Source organism: Melanerpes formicivorus, unplaced genomic scaffold (genome assembly GCF_026170545.1).
Source record: "Melanerpes formicivorus ecotype bairdi unplaced genomic scaffold, bMelFor1.0.p_v2 SCAF_10, whole genome shotgun sequence".
Taxonomy (NCBI): Eukaryota; Metazoa; Chordata; class Aves; order Piciformes; family Picidae; genus Melanerpes; species Melanerpes formicivorus.
This window is the reverse complement of record NW_027142362.1, coordinates 956,471-972,856: the sequence shown is the minus strand read 5'-3', so window position 1 is coordinate 972,856 and position 16,386 is coordinate 956,471. Positions and strand designations below refer to the sequence as shown.

General features: G+C 40.0%; 1 protein-coding gene across 10 annotated transcripts in view; it reads left to right on the top strand.

Annotated features, from left to right (window-relative positions):
• The window catches only part of MEF2A (myocyte enhancer factor 2A), an 89,996-nt gene that overhangs the window by 52,932 nt on the left and 20,678 nt on the right, over positions 1-16,386 (top strand). For 7 of the 10 annotated variants that reach the window (XM_068143318.1, XM_068143321.1, XM_068143319.1 and 4 more), the window contains 3 exons: positions 8,716-8,853; positions 11,737-11,956; positions 12,153-12,212. In XM_068143318.1, the coding sequence (XP_067999419.1) occupies positions 8,716-8,853; positions 11,737-11,956; positions 12,153-12,212 (418 nt within the window). Of the gene's footprint in view, positions 1-8,518; positions 8,651-8,715; positions 8,854-11,736; positions 11,957-12,152; positions 12,213-16,386 lie in introns of all 10 variants that reach the window. The other 3 variants (XM_068143324.1, XM_068143326.1, XM_068143327.1) reach the window with 2 other exon arrangements.

The window sequence follows — 16,386 nt, the reverse complement described above, 5'->3', positions numbered from 1 at the left end:
ATCCACTAAATATTTTCCTTTGGAATAGTGTTCTTTGTCTTGTAATGACTATTCTGACAATGCTAAATTGTCTTGAGTCCCAAGACTTTCAAAGAGTTTGTAATGCTTTCAATTGTCAAGCTGTAGGGAGGAATTCAGGACAAGGAATGTTCAGAACAGCAACACTGCATAGGCAGGTAGACCAAAAGAAATTTGTTCTTTTATTTCATTTTGTTACAATCAGAGTTAAAGAATTTTTTTCTTGGCAAACTATGAGTTGGAGATAATATTTTTACCAAAGAACTTCTAAAAGATTATGAAGGACATTTTGCAGATGGGTTGCTACACTTGGAAACTTTTCATGTTCCATATGGCTTATCTGCAGTATACTGTTGCTGTAAGGAGACATTCAGCTGGCTACTGCTGTTGCCGAGTTATATGTTAACCATTGCAAGTATGTGAAGAGGGATATATGGGAGTACGTGTAGGTACATATGTATATTGTCCCTTGACTAAGGATTGAAAAAGGCTTGTAGGTACCATGAAATATCTCTTTGAACATTCGAACACAGAACTGTTTTTTCCTTGTTTTTACCCTTAATTTTCTGTGTGTCAGATGTCATTCCCTGAATGAACAATAAAATAGATTTAGTTCATATGCTGAGGGGTAGTTTCTGCTTCCTGAAAAATGAACATCAGTGTACTTTGTCTTTCGTTTGTAGCAAACAGATTGGATAAGATCACCTTAGACTGGCAATTTAGTACTCTTTAATGGAAGAACTTAGTTGGTGGCATTTTCTATAAAACAGGCAAAAGAAAAACCTGCCTAGCAATACAGAATCTGTGTTAAGTTGTATACAAGTGAAGCAGACAAGCACATCAGGTATCAGATTTGGAGAGCTTGGCTTAGCTTTTGCTGGGGAAACAGTATTATCAGTGCTAATGGATTACTAATCTTTTTAAGTCTTGAAGTTCATTTAGGAGTGAGGAATCCAGCTTGTTTGTAGGTCAGCAACTGCATTATAAGGTCCACAGTTTGCAGATAGTGTTTCTCTAAAATCACAAATTCAAAGCAGCAGCTTTCCTTCCTATACCTTCCAGTAGAGTGCATGGTGTAATATTCCAAGAGTGAAGAGGGGATTGTTATTCTTGAACAATTGCTTGTGGTCTATCTACTTAAAATAATGCTTCTCGGCAAAGATACTTCAAGCTGGAATTTAAGCTTTGTACAGTATTGTGTCTAAACCCCTTTTGTATGTGTTATTTTATATAAATGAGAGCTTGAATCCCGAGTGCCATCTTTATCATATCTGGGAGGAATTTGACAGCTAGCTTTCAGGTTTGGCAAGCGAGGGATACATGTTAAAATTTGCCAGATACTGGAAGTGCTCCAACAGTTGAAAGAAGACCGTGTCTTTTCTTAGAGTGGTATATAACAGGGACACTGATAAAATTTCAAATCATGAACATTTTTCTGCTGTAAATGATGAATACCTTTGCCTAAAACTGAATATAGCAGAGAATTGCTTAAAGGGCTCTTGTGTTTTATGGACTAGTGGTACAGGTTTAGAGCTGAGGGCTTTTTGTTTGTAAGATCCTGGAATAAGTAATCCTAAACCTTTTTATTTATGATTATTTTTATATTTCCCCTAACATGTCTACTACAATATTTGGGCAAGATACATAATCATTGTATCAAACTTGGTTGAAGTACAGCACTTGGGGTTTTTTGCATAAGATCAACTACTTTTGAAATACCACTGCTAACTGAGCACAGATACAGAGAATATTACTTCAGTGAGCTGCAAGCAGAGTATGTCTGGTTTTCAGTCTTTACTTAGTATACGTTTTTTTTGTTTGGGGACCCTACCAGAAAGATTGCTGAGACCTTGTTCTTTAAGAAGTTAAGCTCTCCAAGTTGCTTAGCTTGTGGAAATGTCTGTCGTAATCTAATTTGACTTCCTATGCGTTTCACTGGAGCTTTGAAAGCTGGGCACTGCTCGGCTTTACTGTGCTGGTTCGGGATGTATGTATTTGTGGCTATAATTAGAATGTGAAATGTGAGCTGATAGCGTAGCAAAATGTAATTGAAAATGTGTTGGGGGTACTGCAAGGAACAGTATTAGGGCTAAACTTAAGTAGCCTCCTCACTCAAAGGAAAGGAAACCAGCTTCCTAATGAAATTCGAAGCTGCTTCAGTGGGTGACGCTGAGAATATTAACAGACCCTGAGGAAAATTTACCAATTGTATGAGCATTACATAAAACAATCCAGTACATCTAACTTTTATCCAAAGAAATTGAAGCATACAGAGCTTCCAAGACAAACCCCTTAGGAGCTACGTGGCTTTTGTCTGGCTGTTCGCTTCTGATGCATACGCTGCACTTAGGGTTCCCCCTGCTTGTATTTTAGACGGTGGTCAAATTCCTGTGCTCAGCACTGCGAGGTCAAGCTCGGGCTTTGCAGGGCTTCAGAGAAAAGAAACAGAAATCATGATACTTCTAAAGCCAAACTGACCTGCAGGAAGTTGAAAACCAACAGCTATAAATAGCTTTCAGTTACCAGAAACACTCCTCAGATACTTGACTATGCCTTATATATAATAGGGGAAAACGACTGTGTGAAGCAGGATACACTGTGGTATTGTTCGAGATGATGAAAGGAAAACTTCGTGTTCCAAAAAAGAAAAATCCAGCCTGGTTTTAGGCTCAACTTCTTGGCACCAGTGTGTAACAGGAAGCAAATAATAAAGCAATTGTCATGTTTTCAGCATGAGTTTTTGCTATATGTGAAGTCTGTAGTGGTACATATAGTTCTTGCCAGCTGAAGTCGTTCTCCACTGTGGGAAGGCAGCTGAACTGCATTAAAGGAATATGCCCTGTTTTTTCTTCCACAAGTGGTTCTTACAATAAGAATGAAAACCGAGTGGGAGTCTAGTGCTGTGACTACTGTATTTACCCTTCATTTTGTGAATATCTCAGAAAAACAGGTGCAGCTTTTAATGTAGGATGTGATTATCAGTGGTGGCTAAAGCAATGGTTTGCTGCTGCCAGGAAGGGACAGGCCATTCTTTATGCCTGCTTTGTACATGCCGGCTCAGCTTGTACAGTGCAAAATCACCTTATTCCTGCTACAATTGAAAACAAACCCAACAAAAATAAGTTAAAGAATGGCCAAGGAGAATTTTCTATCATTTCAGTGAAGCAAAAAATGATGTACTGCAGGCTCAAGCAAACATCAGTTGGTATAAAGGTGCTCCCTTAGATCATGCACTTTCTGTGGCAGTCAGTTGTTACTGTCAGTGAGTTCATCAAACTGCTCCCACAGAGATTTCAGCAATTCCCTGAAAACATGGAGAAACAACCTTGAAGCGTGGATCTCCATAATCATCTTCAGAGATGGACTGTAAGACTGATCCTGAAGGCTATGGTATGGCTGTGTAGCTTTCAGTTGTCCTTGGGTCTCGGTTTTAGGAACACTTTGAATTGGCAGGAAAGGCACTGTTGCAATCTGGGCTAATGCTTCCGGTTTTTACATTTTGTTGGTGTGACTGCAGCTTCAGTCTTTTGCTTCAGTGATCTTACCATAACTGAGTATTGCTCCTCATGACAGCGTGATGTTTAGTCCTGACCTTCCTTTACATTGCTGCATGAGTGCTTGGCAACTGCATTCTTGGGAGAGGAGTCTTTGCTAGTGGCAGCAGTCTCCTCTTCCTCTCTGCTCTTGCATGGCAGCTCTCTAGACTATCAGGAAACTGTGTAGTTCGTTGGTTATCCTTTTGATAACCACAGTGTATGTGCCTGCTGGAGCAGCAGTACTATTTGACAGTATTAGTGGAGCCTTCTCATTACTTCAGGTCTGAGGAATACTTCTTAAAATTACAGTTTTAAAGGAAGTACTTACCTCAAATTTATTCTGCTTCACAGCTTTTCTGTGTTCTGACTGCAACAGCAGAAACAGAACAAGCCAAGTGAAAGGTTTACCTTATCCAAGGGAAATCACTTCTAATTTCAATCTTAGTCAAATTTTGGAATAGTTTTTTTTCTCATGTTTTTGGATGAAGCACCATCAAAAATCCTGTTTGGCCAGCTCCAAGAGTAAGTGCAAAAATAGAGCTGTTAACATGATACATGGAAGCATTGATAGCAACAACCATTTCCTTTTTTGTGTAACATTGCAAGAAACCCAACACTGCAAATGTTTTGAATGAACTGACACTTTTTTGCACGTTGTAACACTTTCACATGAGGTCATCCAGCTTTCTTGCTTTAAGGCATAAAGATATTGTTTCCTGAGGTGACAATGAACATAATCAAGTTCTCTGCAGTTTTGCCAGAGCTGGTAAGGAGCCCAGACCACTAATATCAGAAATCTTGGCTTTTTAACCACACTCACTGAATCAGAGCACAAACCATGCTGACTGTGCTCCTTCAGCCATTAGCATCGTGTCTCTTCAGAGTGGGATATGAAACCCGGGATCTTTCATGGGGAGGACAGTTGGGGCTTGTCACTTAACGACTTCTCTAGTACAGTAATATGTGTTTACTAGTTCAGAGTTTCTGGTTTCCAGAGCTGCTGCTGACCAGTGCATTGAGCCTGTGTATGTTTGTGTGAGAGAAGCTGTGTGCAGCTGGGCTGGAACAAGCCTTGGAGAGAAGGTGGTGACTTGATTTCATGCTATGGAGTCTTGGCATTCTGCATTTCATGTTTCGCTCTTGGATTTTGTGGAAGGAAGCTTATGCTAAGATAATTACATTGTGATGGTTGAATATCATCTTTGCTTGCACCTGGATCATACAATAAATAGTTGTGGTTTTGTACTCTTTGCTGTCTGTCTGCTACAGTGAAATTCCTCTTGAATTGTGAAAGGAACTAATTTTTTCATGTTCTGCATGAAACCCTTCTTCTGTTCCATAGATGTTTCCTGCCAAAGCATGATTCTTTTCTTAAATTAGCAAAACCCAGTGCAATTGAAAAGTACTTTGCATAGTGTGGGGAAGTCGAGGGAAATACTTGGGACCTTGTACCATGTGCTTGAATGTAATATTTAAACTCGTCAGAGCCAGCCCAGCCATTCTTATACAGTGTTTCTGAACTCTGCCATTAAAAAGCTAATTTACCAATACATAGAATATATTGCATATCTCTAGTTTTACACAGTAGAACAAAAGCAGTTTAAAACTTCTGGGCCATTCTGCAATATTAGTATGCTCAGAGCTGTCTGGAACAGCTGCGTAGCAGCTTTGTATGACACAGGTCTCTTGTCTTTGTTTCATTCTTTTTTGCTTTTTTCGTTCTTTTAACCTGCTTTGGTTCCTCGTGGATATTTAGCACAGCTTTCTGACAGAAATCACTCCTTTTCTCTCTCATCAGTGAGTTAATCCAGTCTAGTATCAAAGCTGCACAATCTCAGTTACTGAAGGCACAATGCAGTGTGTTGGCAAACATGTTGGAACGATTTCCAGTAATTTTGGCTAAGTCTTAGAGGAAGTGGAAAATAATACAGATTAACTCAAAAGGCTACACATTCCCTTAGATAATCTGGAAAACAAGGCTTAACATCAGAAGGTAATGACTGTGAGCACCCAGTAGCAAAACTTTACATTTAATGTACTTTTTCCTTCTTGTAGTAGTAAGGAAACGTAGTTATTGGCCTCAACTGCAAAATCTGTTTTTATTCTAAACAACCTTGTAGGTCACAGCAGAAAAACACTGCTCTTTCTTTTGTACGAATACTACATGGTCTCACTAACTGTTATGTTGGTGTTTTGTTGTTTGGTTTGGGTTTTTTTTCCTGTACTTCTCACACTCTTCAGTCCTCAGAGTTAATAACATTTCCATCTCCACGATAATAATGTCTTGGAAATAGCTCAGGGGAGCGGGTGAGTTATTTACATTAATCGGAGAATTAGTAAGTTTTAGCTGTAGAGGATCTGGAGGGTGGGGTCAGAAGTTGTTTATGGAGTTTTGCTTTCCTGTGTCCCCACAGCGACTCCCAGCAGTTGTGCCTCCCTTGTTTTCCCTTCAGCAGGGGCCTGTTATCGTGTCTCGCTCTTCAGCCTGCAAGAAAGCCCAGGCTGGGCTGGCTCGCGTCGGCTTCGCCTGCCCGTGTGAACAGATTGCAGCATTCCGCTTGTTCAGACGAGCTGCCGAGCAGAAATGTTTTACTCTTGTTACTGGGCAATGATAAAGTTGGCAGTCTTTTTATGGTTAGGTCCTCAAAGTGACAGTTCATGTTTTAGTGATAAGGAGACAGAGCTTTGGATATCAGACCCAGACTTATTATCTGTAACAGTGAGCCATGGCTTAAATCCTTCCACAATGACAGGAACCCCATCTGGAGTGACGGCTTCCAGAATCTGAAACGGGAGATACTGAGGCATTTTCCTTCCTCATGAGTCAAAGCAGAGTTAACCCTATTGTTATAAACTAGAAACCCAAAAATCATCAAGAGGAAGCATGTGATTTTATGTTTAACTAAAATGTCTTCCTTTATATTAGAGCTTTGAGTCCAATTTTCAGACAGATCTGGGAGTGTGAATTAGCAGCATGACACTTAAAAGCTTTTGCTTTAGTGTTTTAGAATATTGAAAGGAACACTAATGAATCTCTCTTGCTGCACTACTTACAAGTGTTGTAATGCATGTATCGAAGGAGGAGAACTAGATAATGTGGATTTTGTGCAAGATCTTTCCTTATAGTATCTAAATACAGCTCCTAATTGTCTCCTGGACACTCCTTAAGCATATTGATGCTGAGCACCATGTGAAGATCTGCTGGGATTCTATTTACAGAATTCTGTGGGTTGCAGGGGTTAAGTGTAATCCAGATTACACAGTGTTAACATTTTCCCTACTGATATCAAAGTGTAGAAGACTGGCAGGCTGACTTGTTAGGAAGGGCTGGGAGAGGGATAAGAGGCTCCGACCTTGAGAGGCCGAGCGGCCGGCCCTTGTATGGCCAAGTCCCTATACGTGTCCTGCTGATTGGTTAGAAGAGCAGGATCAGTGCTGTGACAGGTGTTGGAGGAACCTACACCTGTTTTCCCCATATGCTGATTTAGTGACTACATTTTTGTGGGAGTTCCAGATACTGCGTGGGATACGCAGCGCGAGCCAAGAAACTTGAGAAGGAATTCTAGCGTATGGTGACCTGTGATATTAAAGAATTTCAGCCAGTGTAATTGAATTTTCAAGTGCTGCTTTAAAAGTGAAGTACAAACAGGCAGTAATTTGCATATATGTAGATGAATAGTGAGAAAGCCTTGTGTCTCTTTTGTATTGTATTAAAACAAGTTGATAGCTCTTGGGGAAAAGTGCTGACAAATACTACAGTCTAAGTTGAGATTGTATTTTTGAATCAAATATTCAGTGTTATGGAACTGTAGCTTCTGTAGCAAAAGCAAATGCAATTTCTTTATGGTGCTGGGAACATCAGCTTGCAGGTTTCCAATCTTAGGATTTTTTAGTGTGAAACTCATAGAAAATAGAGAATTTCTCACCAAAAAAACCCCTAAACACACAATGTTTCATGCCTGTCTAGATCTGTTGCTCCCTTATGCATTGCTAATATGTACTTTTACAACATTTTGTGTTGCTTTTCTTTTGAAACTTTTTTAAAGCAGTAGCAGTTTTTCCACAGGTGATCTTTTAAATTGTGCTTTGGTTTAAGTGAAAGCTTGCAAAGAAGGATTTCTGATTGCCTAACGGTGGAAAAAAGCCCCCAAACAGCAAGGAATGTGAACTTCTTTAAAAACTCACAGTTCCATATCCTTCCTTGTGGTAGTTTATTTGTAATGCCTAGCTTGTGGACAATTTTGTTTTTCACCAGGGGATGTTGATGTGAGTTCTCCATCCGGAAACAGGAAGTGGCCCGCTAAAGCAGTTGCATCGAATTCGTCTGAAGGAGTCTGAAAAAAAGCATATATTTAGCAAACTGAGTAGTTTTAGAGAGGGATTATGTAACTTCTTTCTGTACTTTTTGCAGTTCTTGTTATGCAGGATGGCAGAAGTGCAGGAAAATCCTGCCTCTGTAAATTAATGAGACCGAGTGTTACATGTATTCGTGTGCTGCAACTGTTGAATTCTAACATCTTAGCCGCTGTATTTCTCACTTTAACCATATGCTCCATAAAATGTGAATGTGTGGAAATCCATTCATTAAAGATCCAGTAAACTGGCTTTTAATTAGCAGTAATTAACTCCTTTACCATAGGCTTTGAGTATTTCTCCCGTGTCAGGCAACTTTACTCTGTCAACCGGCATCTAAAAACGATTTTGTGTGGAACGCTGTGGGGACAAAAGGGTTGTAGGTTGAAGTTAACCAGGAGATGGCACTTGGGGAAAAGCCTGTGCCTCTGAATGACCCTTTTCTTTGTGTACTATGCCACTATTTTGAAAGACTAAGCTTGTCTGTTGAACAGTGACTTTTGTCTGTGAAAGTTTAATGTAGTTGCAGGGGCTCTGAATGATTCAGTAGTGTACAAAACTTCTTGGCAAGTTAGTATGATTTGTATGTGAATTTTCCAATTGTATTTCAGACCTTAAGAAAGAAAGGCCTTAATGGTTGTGAGAGTCCTGATGCTGACGATTACTTTGAGCACAGTCCGCTTTCGGAGGACAGATTCAGCAAACTAAATGAAGATAGTGATTTTATTTTCAAGCGAGGCCCTGTAAGTACTTTTATTTTATCTCTACTTTTTATTTGTTGATCCTTTTTATTAACTTCATCATTTAGGCTCTGAACAAGAAGGAACACAGAGGGTGCGACAGCCCGGACCCTGACACTTCATATGTGCTCACGCCACATACAGAAGAAAAATATAAAAAAATAAATGAAGAGTTTGATAATATGATGCGGAATCATAAAATCGCAGTGAGTACTACAGTATGGCTTGTGCTTCTCTTACGTGCATGAGAATGTTCATGGTGTGTGCTGACCGCTGAAACCACTGCAAAGACGAGAGGGTCTCATGGTTGGAGAAGGGAGTACTGCTGTAGGGGAAAGCGAGCTGCTGACACTTGCCCTTCTCCAAATACATCTTGTCTGAAAGAATAAAGGTTTGTCTCCGGCTCCCTTTTTTTGCACTCAATTTTTCATACCTTGTGAATATGAGGTAACACTTCTCAATTCCAGGAGACTAGCTGCATTGCTTAATCCTGCCTAAAATACTCTTGTAAAGATAGATCTTTGTCGTGGGATGTTGGATAGTTTATTTACATCTTGTAGCTCTTTGTCTGTTGCTGAAGATTTTACAGTATGTTAAAATCGGCCAAAAAGAATTGGATTCGTTTTGTCATCAAATCAGTGTAATCTGTTTTGCTGAAGACTGGACGTAGAAAGATGCTTAGATCTTTAAAAGTGAAGACTGATACACGGTGGGAGCCTCAAAAGATCAGTGTCCTACTCGCGCTGCAATTGATGGAAGCTGCTGGTTTGAAAATTTTGTCCCAAGTGCTTAACCTGCGTGGAGCCATAATTCTTAGCTCAGGAACTCAAGGAGTTTGGGGACAACAGCAGTGTAAATTCTGCATGTTTTTCATGGAAGGGTACAAGATGACATTTCATTTCCATCTGCACAAAGCAATTTATGTGGAGTATTACAGGGGAAGTATTTCGTAATGCAGAGCTCTGCCACGACCTTTTGAGTTTAAAGTTGCAAATCTTGCACCAATTAAAGTAAATGGCCTGGCCAGGGCAATCGGCACCGACCTTGGGCCAATCAAGTAGGGTGTCCCCAAACTGCTTGCTGAAACTTAGAATTATTTCATTGTTGAGAGCAATAAGGGCCATCTCTGGGGACTTACCAGCAAAACCAGTTGTGACACCCAACCTCACCTCTTTGGCTTCATTCGAGTAAAAAGAAATTGCTAAACATGCTTTGTTCTTACTTTGTTATGAAGCTTTTGATAGCCAGTATTTCTGTGGTGAGGCATCTTCAGGCCTCATTTCTTAGTGTGCTGCAGCTCAATTGCTCTTCCTTGATTTTCTGTGATCTTCATGAGCAGCCTAAATTATTTGTAGACCAGTGTAAATGAAAATGGCAAGATGACTTTTCTTTCGTTCTGTATTTATAGCTTAAATTGGACCTGTTATGGTTCAGTTTCCAGGACTTGGGGTTCTGTATAAGAACATAGTTTCTTTTGTTCTAGCATATTCATTACTTCAAAGGCTAGGAATGAGGCAAAGCATGAAGTATTCAGTCATAACCAAATGAGTGCTGCAGATGGGCAGAGGCAGTCTTTGTTGTAAGGTGTGGGGAGAAGCTGTCATTTATTAGTTCTATATTGAGAAACCTACAGAAAAAAATGTTCCAGCTGTTAGCTTCTAGCATTGTTTTAAGCATACTTAAGGTATTTCAAGTTTGGTTTGAATTACTCAACAGCTGCTGTTTCAAAACAACCTTTTTCTGTAGATACTGAACAGTTTCTTGAAGTAATTTCCTCTGAAAACAAATACCAGTACAGCTTGCCATTAGTTTGATACTGTGAATGATTTGCTAGCATTACGTCGCTATGCTTCATTACTTTTTCCTTCCATCTGTGCCAAACATTGATAATTATTCTTAGAATGCTTCGGTAGGGACACTGTTGTTGGCTCTCACTAGTAAGAGATGTTGTTCTATGTAGACCGTGTATTCTGCTCTTGGAATGGGAATGGATATTGTTGTATTTCTAATACTGTTGTACAAAAGGATCACTCTGAGTAAATTTTAAGCTGCACATCACAAAAGTGGATCTCTTCAACTATACTTGCTAGATCGTGAATGTTTATGATCTGCATTTGACCTCTAAATCCAGACTGTTACCTCTGTTCTGTCAATAAGTGCTGCTGACTTTTTACCCTGAAATTGTACCTGTCATGGGTTTGTGTCTAGTAGTTATGAGAGTTGTGACAGAAAAAAGTCCCTCTTATTTCAGAAACTCATCACTGTCAAAGGATAGGAATGAGACAAAGGCCAAAGAAGTTAGTCATAAGCAAATGAGTACCATAGATGGGCAGGCATCTAAGCTTTTGACTCAGATTGTTGAATAACAAACATACACGCTTCAGGGGTATGGTTGCCTTTTAAATAATGCTAGGAAAATTAGACTTGGAGAAAATAAGATTTGGCAAAAAGAAAGAGTGGTTGTTTATGCAGAGCTTTATGGAACACAGCTCAGATTAATGAGAACTGAAATGCTGAAATCCAAATTAGTGAACTTGGTGAATTTCTAAACCTCTCTCCCTTCTTTGGTTGTTGAAAATGACAGTTCTGGAGCTGAGTAGCAATGTTTTATCAAGGTTATCAATCGAAAATGTATTCACTAACTTCTTTTTTTGTGCGTGTGCAACAACTATTTTATACTGTGCATGTTTATGCTTACATTTTGAAGGTACCACAGTATATGGGTTTGTAGACATGTTCTGCTTGTCATTGCTTTGCAACAATCCAAATTAACTGGTAAATCTGTTGTATTTCTGAGCTTGTGAATTCATATGGGTAGCTTTGGTTTTTGTATTTGACCTTTCAGTATTTCAGAAGTTTGTGTCATTCTTTGGGAACTGTATTTATATGATGCATAAGAATTTAACACTATATGGCAAATGGATGTTTTAATATGGTTTAGAAACTAACATGATTAACTGTGTGGTGGTCTTTCTTCTCAAAGCTCAGTAGTTCTTGACAAACTTCACTGTGTATTTTAATGATATGCTATTTCTTCAGAGTCACTACTAATATTGTCTTGTGTGTGTTCCTCCTCTTCTTTCCTCCAGCCTGGCTTGCCTGCTCAGAACTTCTCGATGTCGGTTACAGTTCCAGTGTCCAATCCCAACACTTTAACCTACAGTAATCCAGGGAGTTCCCTCGTATCCCCGTCGCTGGCAGCCAGTTCATCGTTAACGGACACCACCATGCTCTCCCCGCCTCAGACCACCCTACATCGGAACGTATCGCCTGGGGCCCCTCAGAGACCACCCAGTACTGGCAACACAGGTAAGGTTTGAGTGCTGTGGTGCTTTCCTTTTATACTCTCACTTCAGTGAGTTAAAGGCCACCTTCAATCCCTCTCCTCCCCCAGGTAATAAGTCCTTAGTGACATCAGTGCATTTTCCTAAGTTTTGAAGTACACAATGCTACAGTATTTCAGTAAGAGCAAGTGAGTTTAATGCTCTGGCTGTTTTTTAATTAGGTGGAATGTTGGGGACAACTGACCTCACAGTCCCAAATGGAGCTGGTACCAGTCCAGTTGGTAAGTGTAATATCATGTCTGTGTTGAAAAATACTATTGTGGGTTTAGTTCCACTGTTACTTGAAAGCAGTTTATTATTTTCACTCTGAAAACATGGTTGTGGAAAAACACAGGTTGCCATTTTTGTAGTTGCTGTGAATTGTCAAGTCTTGTCAATCCTTATCAGGCATGTAACTTTTTACTGCCATGCCCTTTCCACTTCAGTAATATTTGCTTTTGTGATTTTAGTGGTTTTCAGTAGTAGTGTGCTGCTCTTGCTTTTGTGTTTCTCTACAGATGTAATTGCAGCACTTTGAAAAGGTCTTGTGTTCAGCACATTTCTGACTTTGCATGAAATTCACTGCACTTACTCAACCATCACACTGAAGACAACTCATCTGTGTTCTCAGCTCTAGTATTCACAAGACCTGGATGTTTGGTACTGGTTGTGGTGCCAATCAAAATGAAGAAAATACAGACTGTATTGTTTGTATTGCCATGTGTATCTTGTTAATTATAAATCTTGGAAGCCAGTAGCTAGGTTCTGTCTTAACTCTGGAAGATGATCAGAACTTCTTTCAAAAACAAATTAGAGGTCTTGCCAGAAATCAAATTTGGAGTATTTTCTGGTCTTCAGCAAAAAGATATGGCAGCATTTTTTCATTTAAATAATATGTTGTCTCCCCTAAACAAATTTTACTGCTTTGATAGAGGGCAGGCAGCCACTGAAATTTACTGTGCCTTAGGAAGACAGTTCACCCATTTGCTTCATGGTCCTTCCATTTCTTTAGGTGTCTTGGTAACTGAAGGTTGGAATTACACGTAACTTTCCTTGGTATGTGTTTGGAGCAATGAATGAGAGAAGCAACTGTTGACCTTTCAGTAGTTGCCCACTGACTACTTGGTGTGGCAACTGGGCAAAAGCTCTTTGAAGACAAAGTCAGGCAGTTGAATTTATAAGTCAAAAAAGCTGCAGCTACAAGGCTGAAAGCACAGGATTACCTTTCTACTCTCCATGCTTTGCTTATGTGCAGCAAAGATATGAAATATTTAAGTGTGGTTTCCATCAGGTAAGCAAGATTTTAAATGAAGGAAACTTCTTCAGTTGAAAGAGATTACTATGTTTAGAAAGTGTGGAGGTCAGATGCTGATTTCCATAGTATTTCTTAAGCTGGACTAAATAAGTTTATTATCAGGCCATTTCAGGCCTCTTTTCCAACATCAGACTTGAGTAGCAGCAGCCTCAGATTTAAGACTCGTTCTTTCAGTAAGCAAATAAAGCAGTTGCTCACAGGCCTTGCTATGGAATGTTGAACGGGCGAAACACCCAGTGCCAGCAGCTTGGTGAACATATTTAACGCAGTAAAATGTTTTCCTCCTTGCGTTTATTAATAGTTTATGTGAAAAGTCAAAATGCATCACTTATCTCTTACTTGCCAGAACATTGCACCCAAAATGTTATGCATATACCCACTCATTTCTAGAAAGACTTTTGCATGCAGGAGTTGTGGCTGTACGGGAACAGAGGAGCATCTATAACCCGTACCTCCAGCGAAACTAATGCCTAGCTAACACCAGCGTGCCCTAAGCTGTTAGAGCTCCACTTGCTACTAGCTTACGGTCTGGCTGCTTTGAAATACTGTCAGGTACTGAGTAACCTTCTCAATGGCAACCAAACTCAAGAAACTATCCACAACCAGAGTTACTCAATCTACTAACTCGTCAGTTTGAGCTTGACGGCTGCTGTTGAAGTGTGTGCATCAAGTTAATTATGTCTGCAGATGACAATGGCTTTAGTTTCTTTCTGGATTTATTACAGAACTCACTTCAAAAAAATCCTCTTTTGAGCTTCTCAGAAGTGGACACTTCTCCTGTGGGTATATTTGTAAAAGGTCATGTGTCAGATATGCAGCTCACAATTTATAGGACAGGTGTCAGATTTGAAGGTGAAGGACTGACAGACCCATCTTCACAAAGGGGGAAAACACAAGTCTTGCCTGACTTTGTAAAGTTCGAGATCCTGTTCTCATTTCATTGAAAGATGCTTATATGCCTTTTACTCTCAGTACAAAGCAAAGAAAGGTTATCTTGCGTATTTGGGACCCAGTTCAAACAAAAATGTTGCATAAAATGACTCCTATTGAGTTCAGATGAGTCTTCTTCTCAAGTGCTGTGGAACTTGGTTGGAATAGGTATGATTTGCTTTAGCAGTCAATCTGCCAACTTAACAGCTTTTCTGTGGAAACTAAGTGAGTAAAAATATCTGCATGTTGTAGCAAGTACTGGTAGGTGGCTTTCAATGTCTAGGACAGAAAATGTTGTGACCATTTTATAATACTGGGAGCTTTCTTCATGTGCAGCTCTCAGAACTCTGCAAAAGCAGGTTTATTTTGTAATATTTTTCAAATGTTACCCACCACAGAAAAAGCATTTGCTGAAAATTTTCTCTTGGCAAATGTATCTGTTCAGAGGGGAAGAATGTCTGGCATTATGACAGTGTTTGCTTTTGAGCTAATTTATTTTATCTGTTAATTAGGTCAGATGTTTAGGAGAGAGAATTTTTGTGTTACTGTTGCCCCTCGTGGGGGTTAAACCCTGTTTGGTTTGTGCTGGACGCCTCATGTCTTTCAAGCTTGAGACTTGTATTACCAGGATGTGTGCAACTTGCTGTTCTGTACAGCATCCTGGCTTGAACACATGCTATCCCTGTTATGCCTTTCAAAATTGTAGCCTCCCTTGCTCTGAGTACCCAGATACAGGGGATGGTTCATTTGACATTGAACTGAAAGGACTTGATGGATGGATCACCTTCAGATTTGTCACGAGGATGTCCACTTTGCTATGTTCAGTAGATTCGGCAGTGAAATGCACCTCCAGTGAAACTGTCCAGTCCCTAAGGATTCTAAGAGTCAGAAAGGCTGAAAAGAGTTACTTTTACCCAATCTCTACTTTTTCTTCCATACCTTTCATGTGTAGCATTGAGCTAGAACCATGCAAAGGACCCAAGTTGGTTTTTGTCTCATAGGCTGCATGAAAACCATAAACTGAGTCCTTTGGACTAAGATGAGGTCCTTAAGTTCTTCCCAGTCCTAGGTGATTTTGAAGGAGTTCTTTGAAGTGGAGGTTCTTTATGGTCTGACAAGAGCACAATACATGTCATTGTCAGTGAAGTAACCCTTGTGGTCAGTAGTGCAGATTAAGGACCCAGTAAATCTTCTGGGAAATTCTCTGCTTTTAAAATTTTATCAGGAGAAAGGGGTAAGAAAGATCTAAGTCGTCTTGAGTACTGCATTTCTCCTCTTTATTCCAGAGCTGTCTCTTCTCTAATGTCTTGCTAATATTCAGATTCTGAGAATGTGAAATAACTCAGGAGTGTTCCACTTCTGTGAGTAGAGCTGAAGGATATACCTGCTTGAAAAGCTGTTTCTTGTGAGCTGTTGAATCTCTATTAAAAGCCAGTCCAGATCATGTGTGATCTTTTATCCTGGCCTCAGGACGGATTGTGCAGAGGTGCAGCTGACAGTTTGCACACACCTGTAAACCACTTGCATACTGCGAGAAAGGGATCAAAACTAAGAACTGTGAAAAGCCACACCTATAAATGGTTCCCTTTGTCTTGAGGGCTTGGCTGATCTGGAGAGCTGCTTCTGCGTGTCTGAGGATAAAATAATGTGCTTTGTCTTTCATAACCCAGAGTCAAGTGGCTAATAGGCTGCAATTCTTCAGAGTAGACCAGAAGACTGCAGCACCACTTTGTGTGCACACCTTGCTATTAGTGTTGGGTTATCTATTAAATGAGAGATGCCCCAATTAAAAGCATCTATGTAATTCTAGAAAATCATACCTTCTGCAAGAATCTTGCTTGAAACTGGACTGGCTATCAGCCCCTTCCTTAAGGAAACAGATTTTCTTCTCCCTCCAACCCCACTTTCAAACTCACCAGCTTGGATCATCTGCATCAGCTAAACAGCTTGGTACTGTTGCTGTAGACAGTACACCTGGAGCATATTCCTGCTTAAGGTTGCATGTCACTGGTGATATTTCTAACGTGCTCTGTGCTTTCTGTGCAGTGTGAGAGGCAGTATCTCTCACAGCTAGTCTTTCACTAGACCCAGCTTCTCCCTTCCTAGCCTGTATTTAGAGGAGTTTGACTTGGAGGTATGTTCAAATGATGCTAAATGCAGTGGACAAAGGT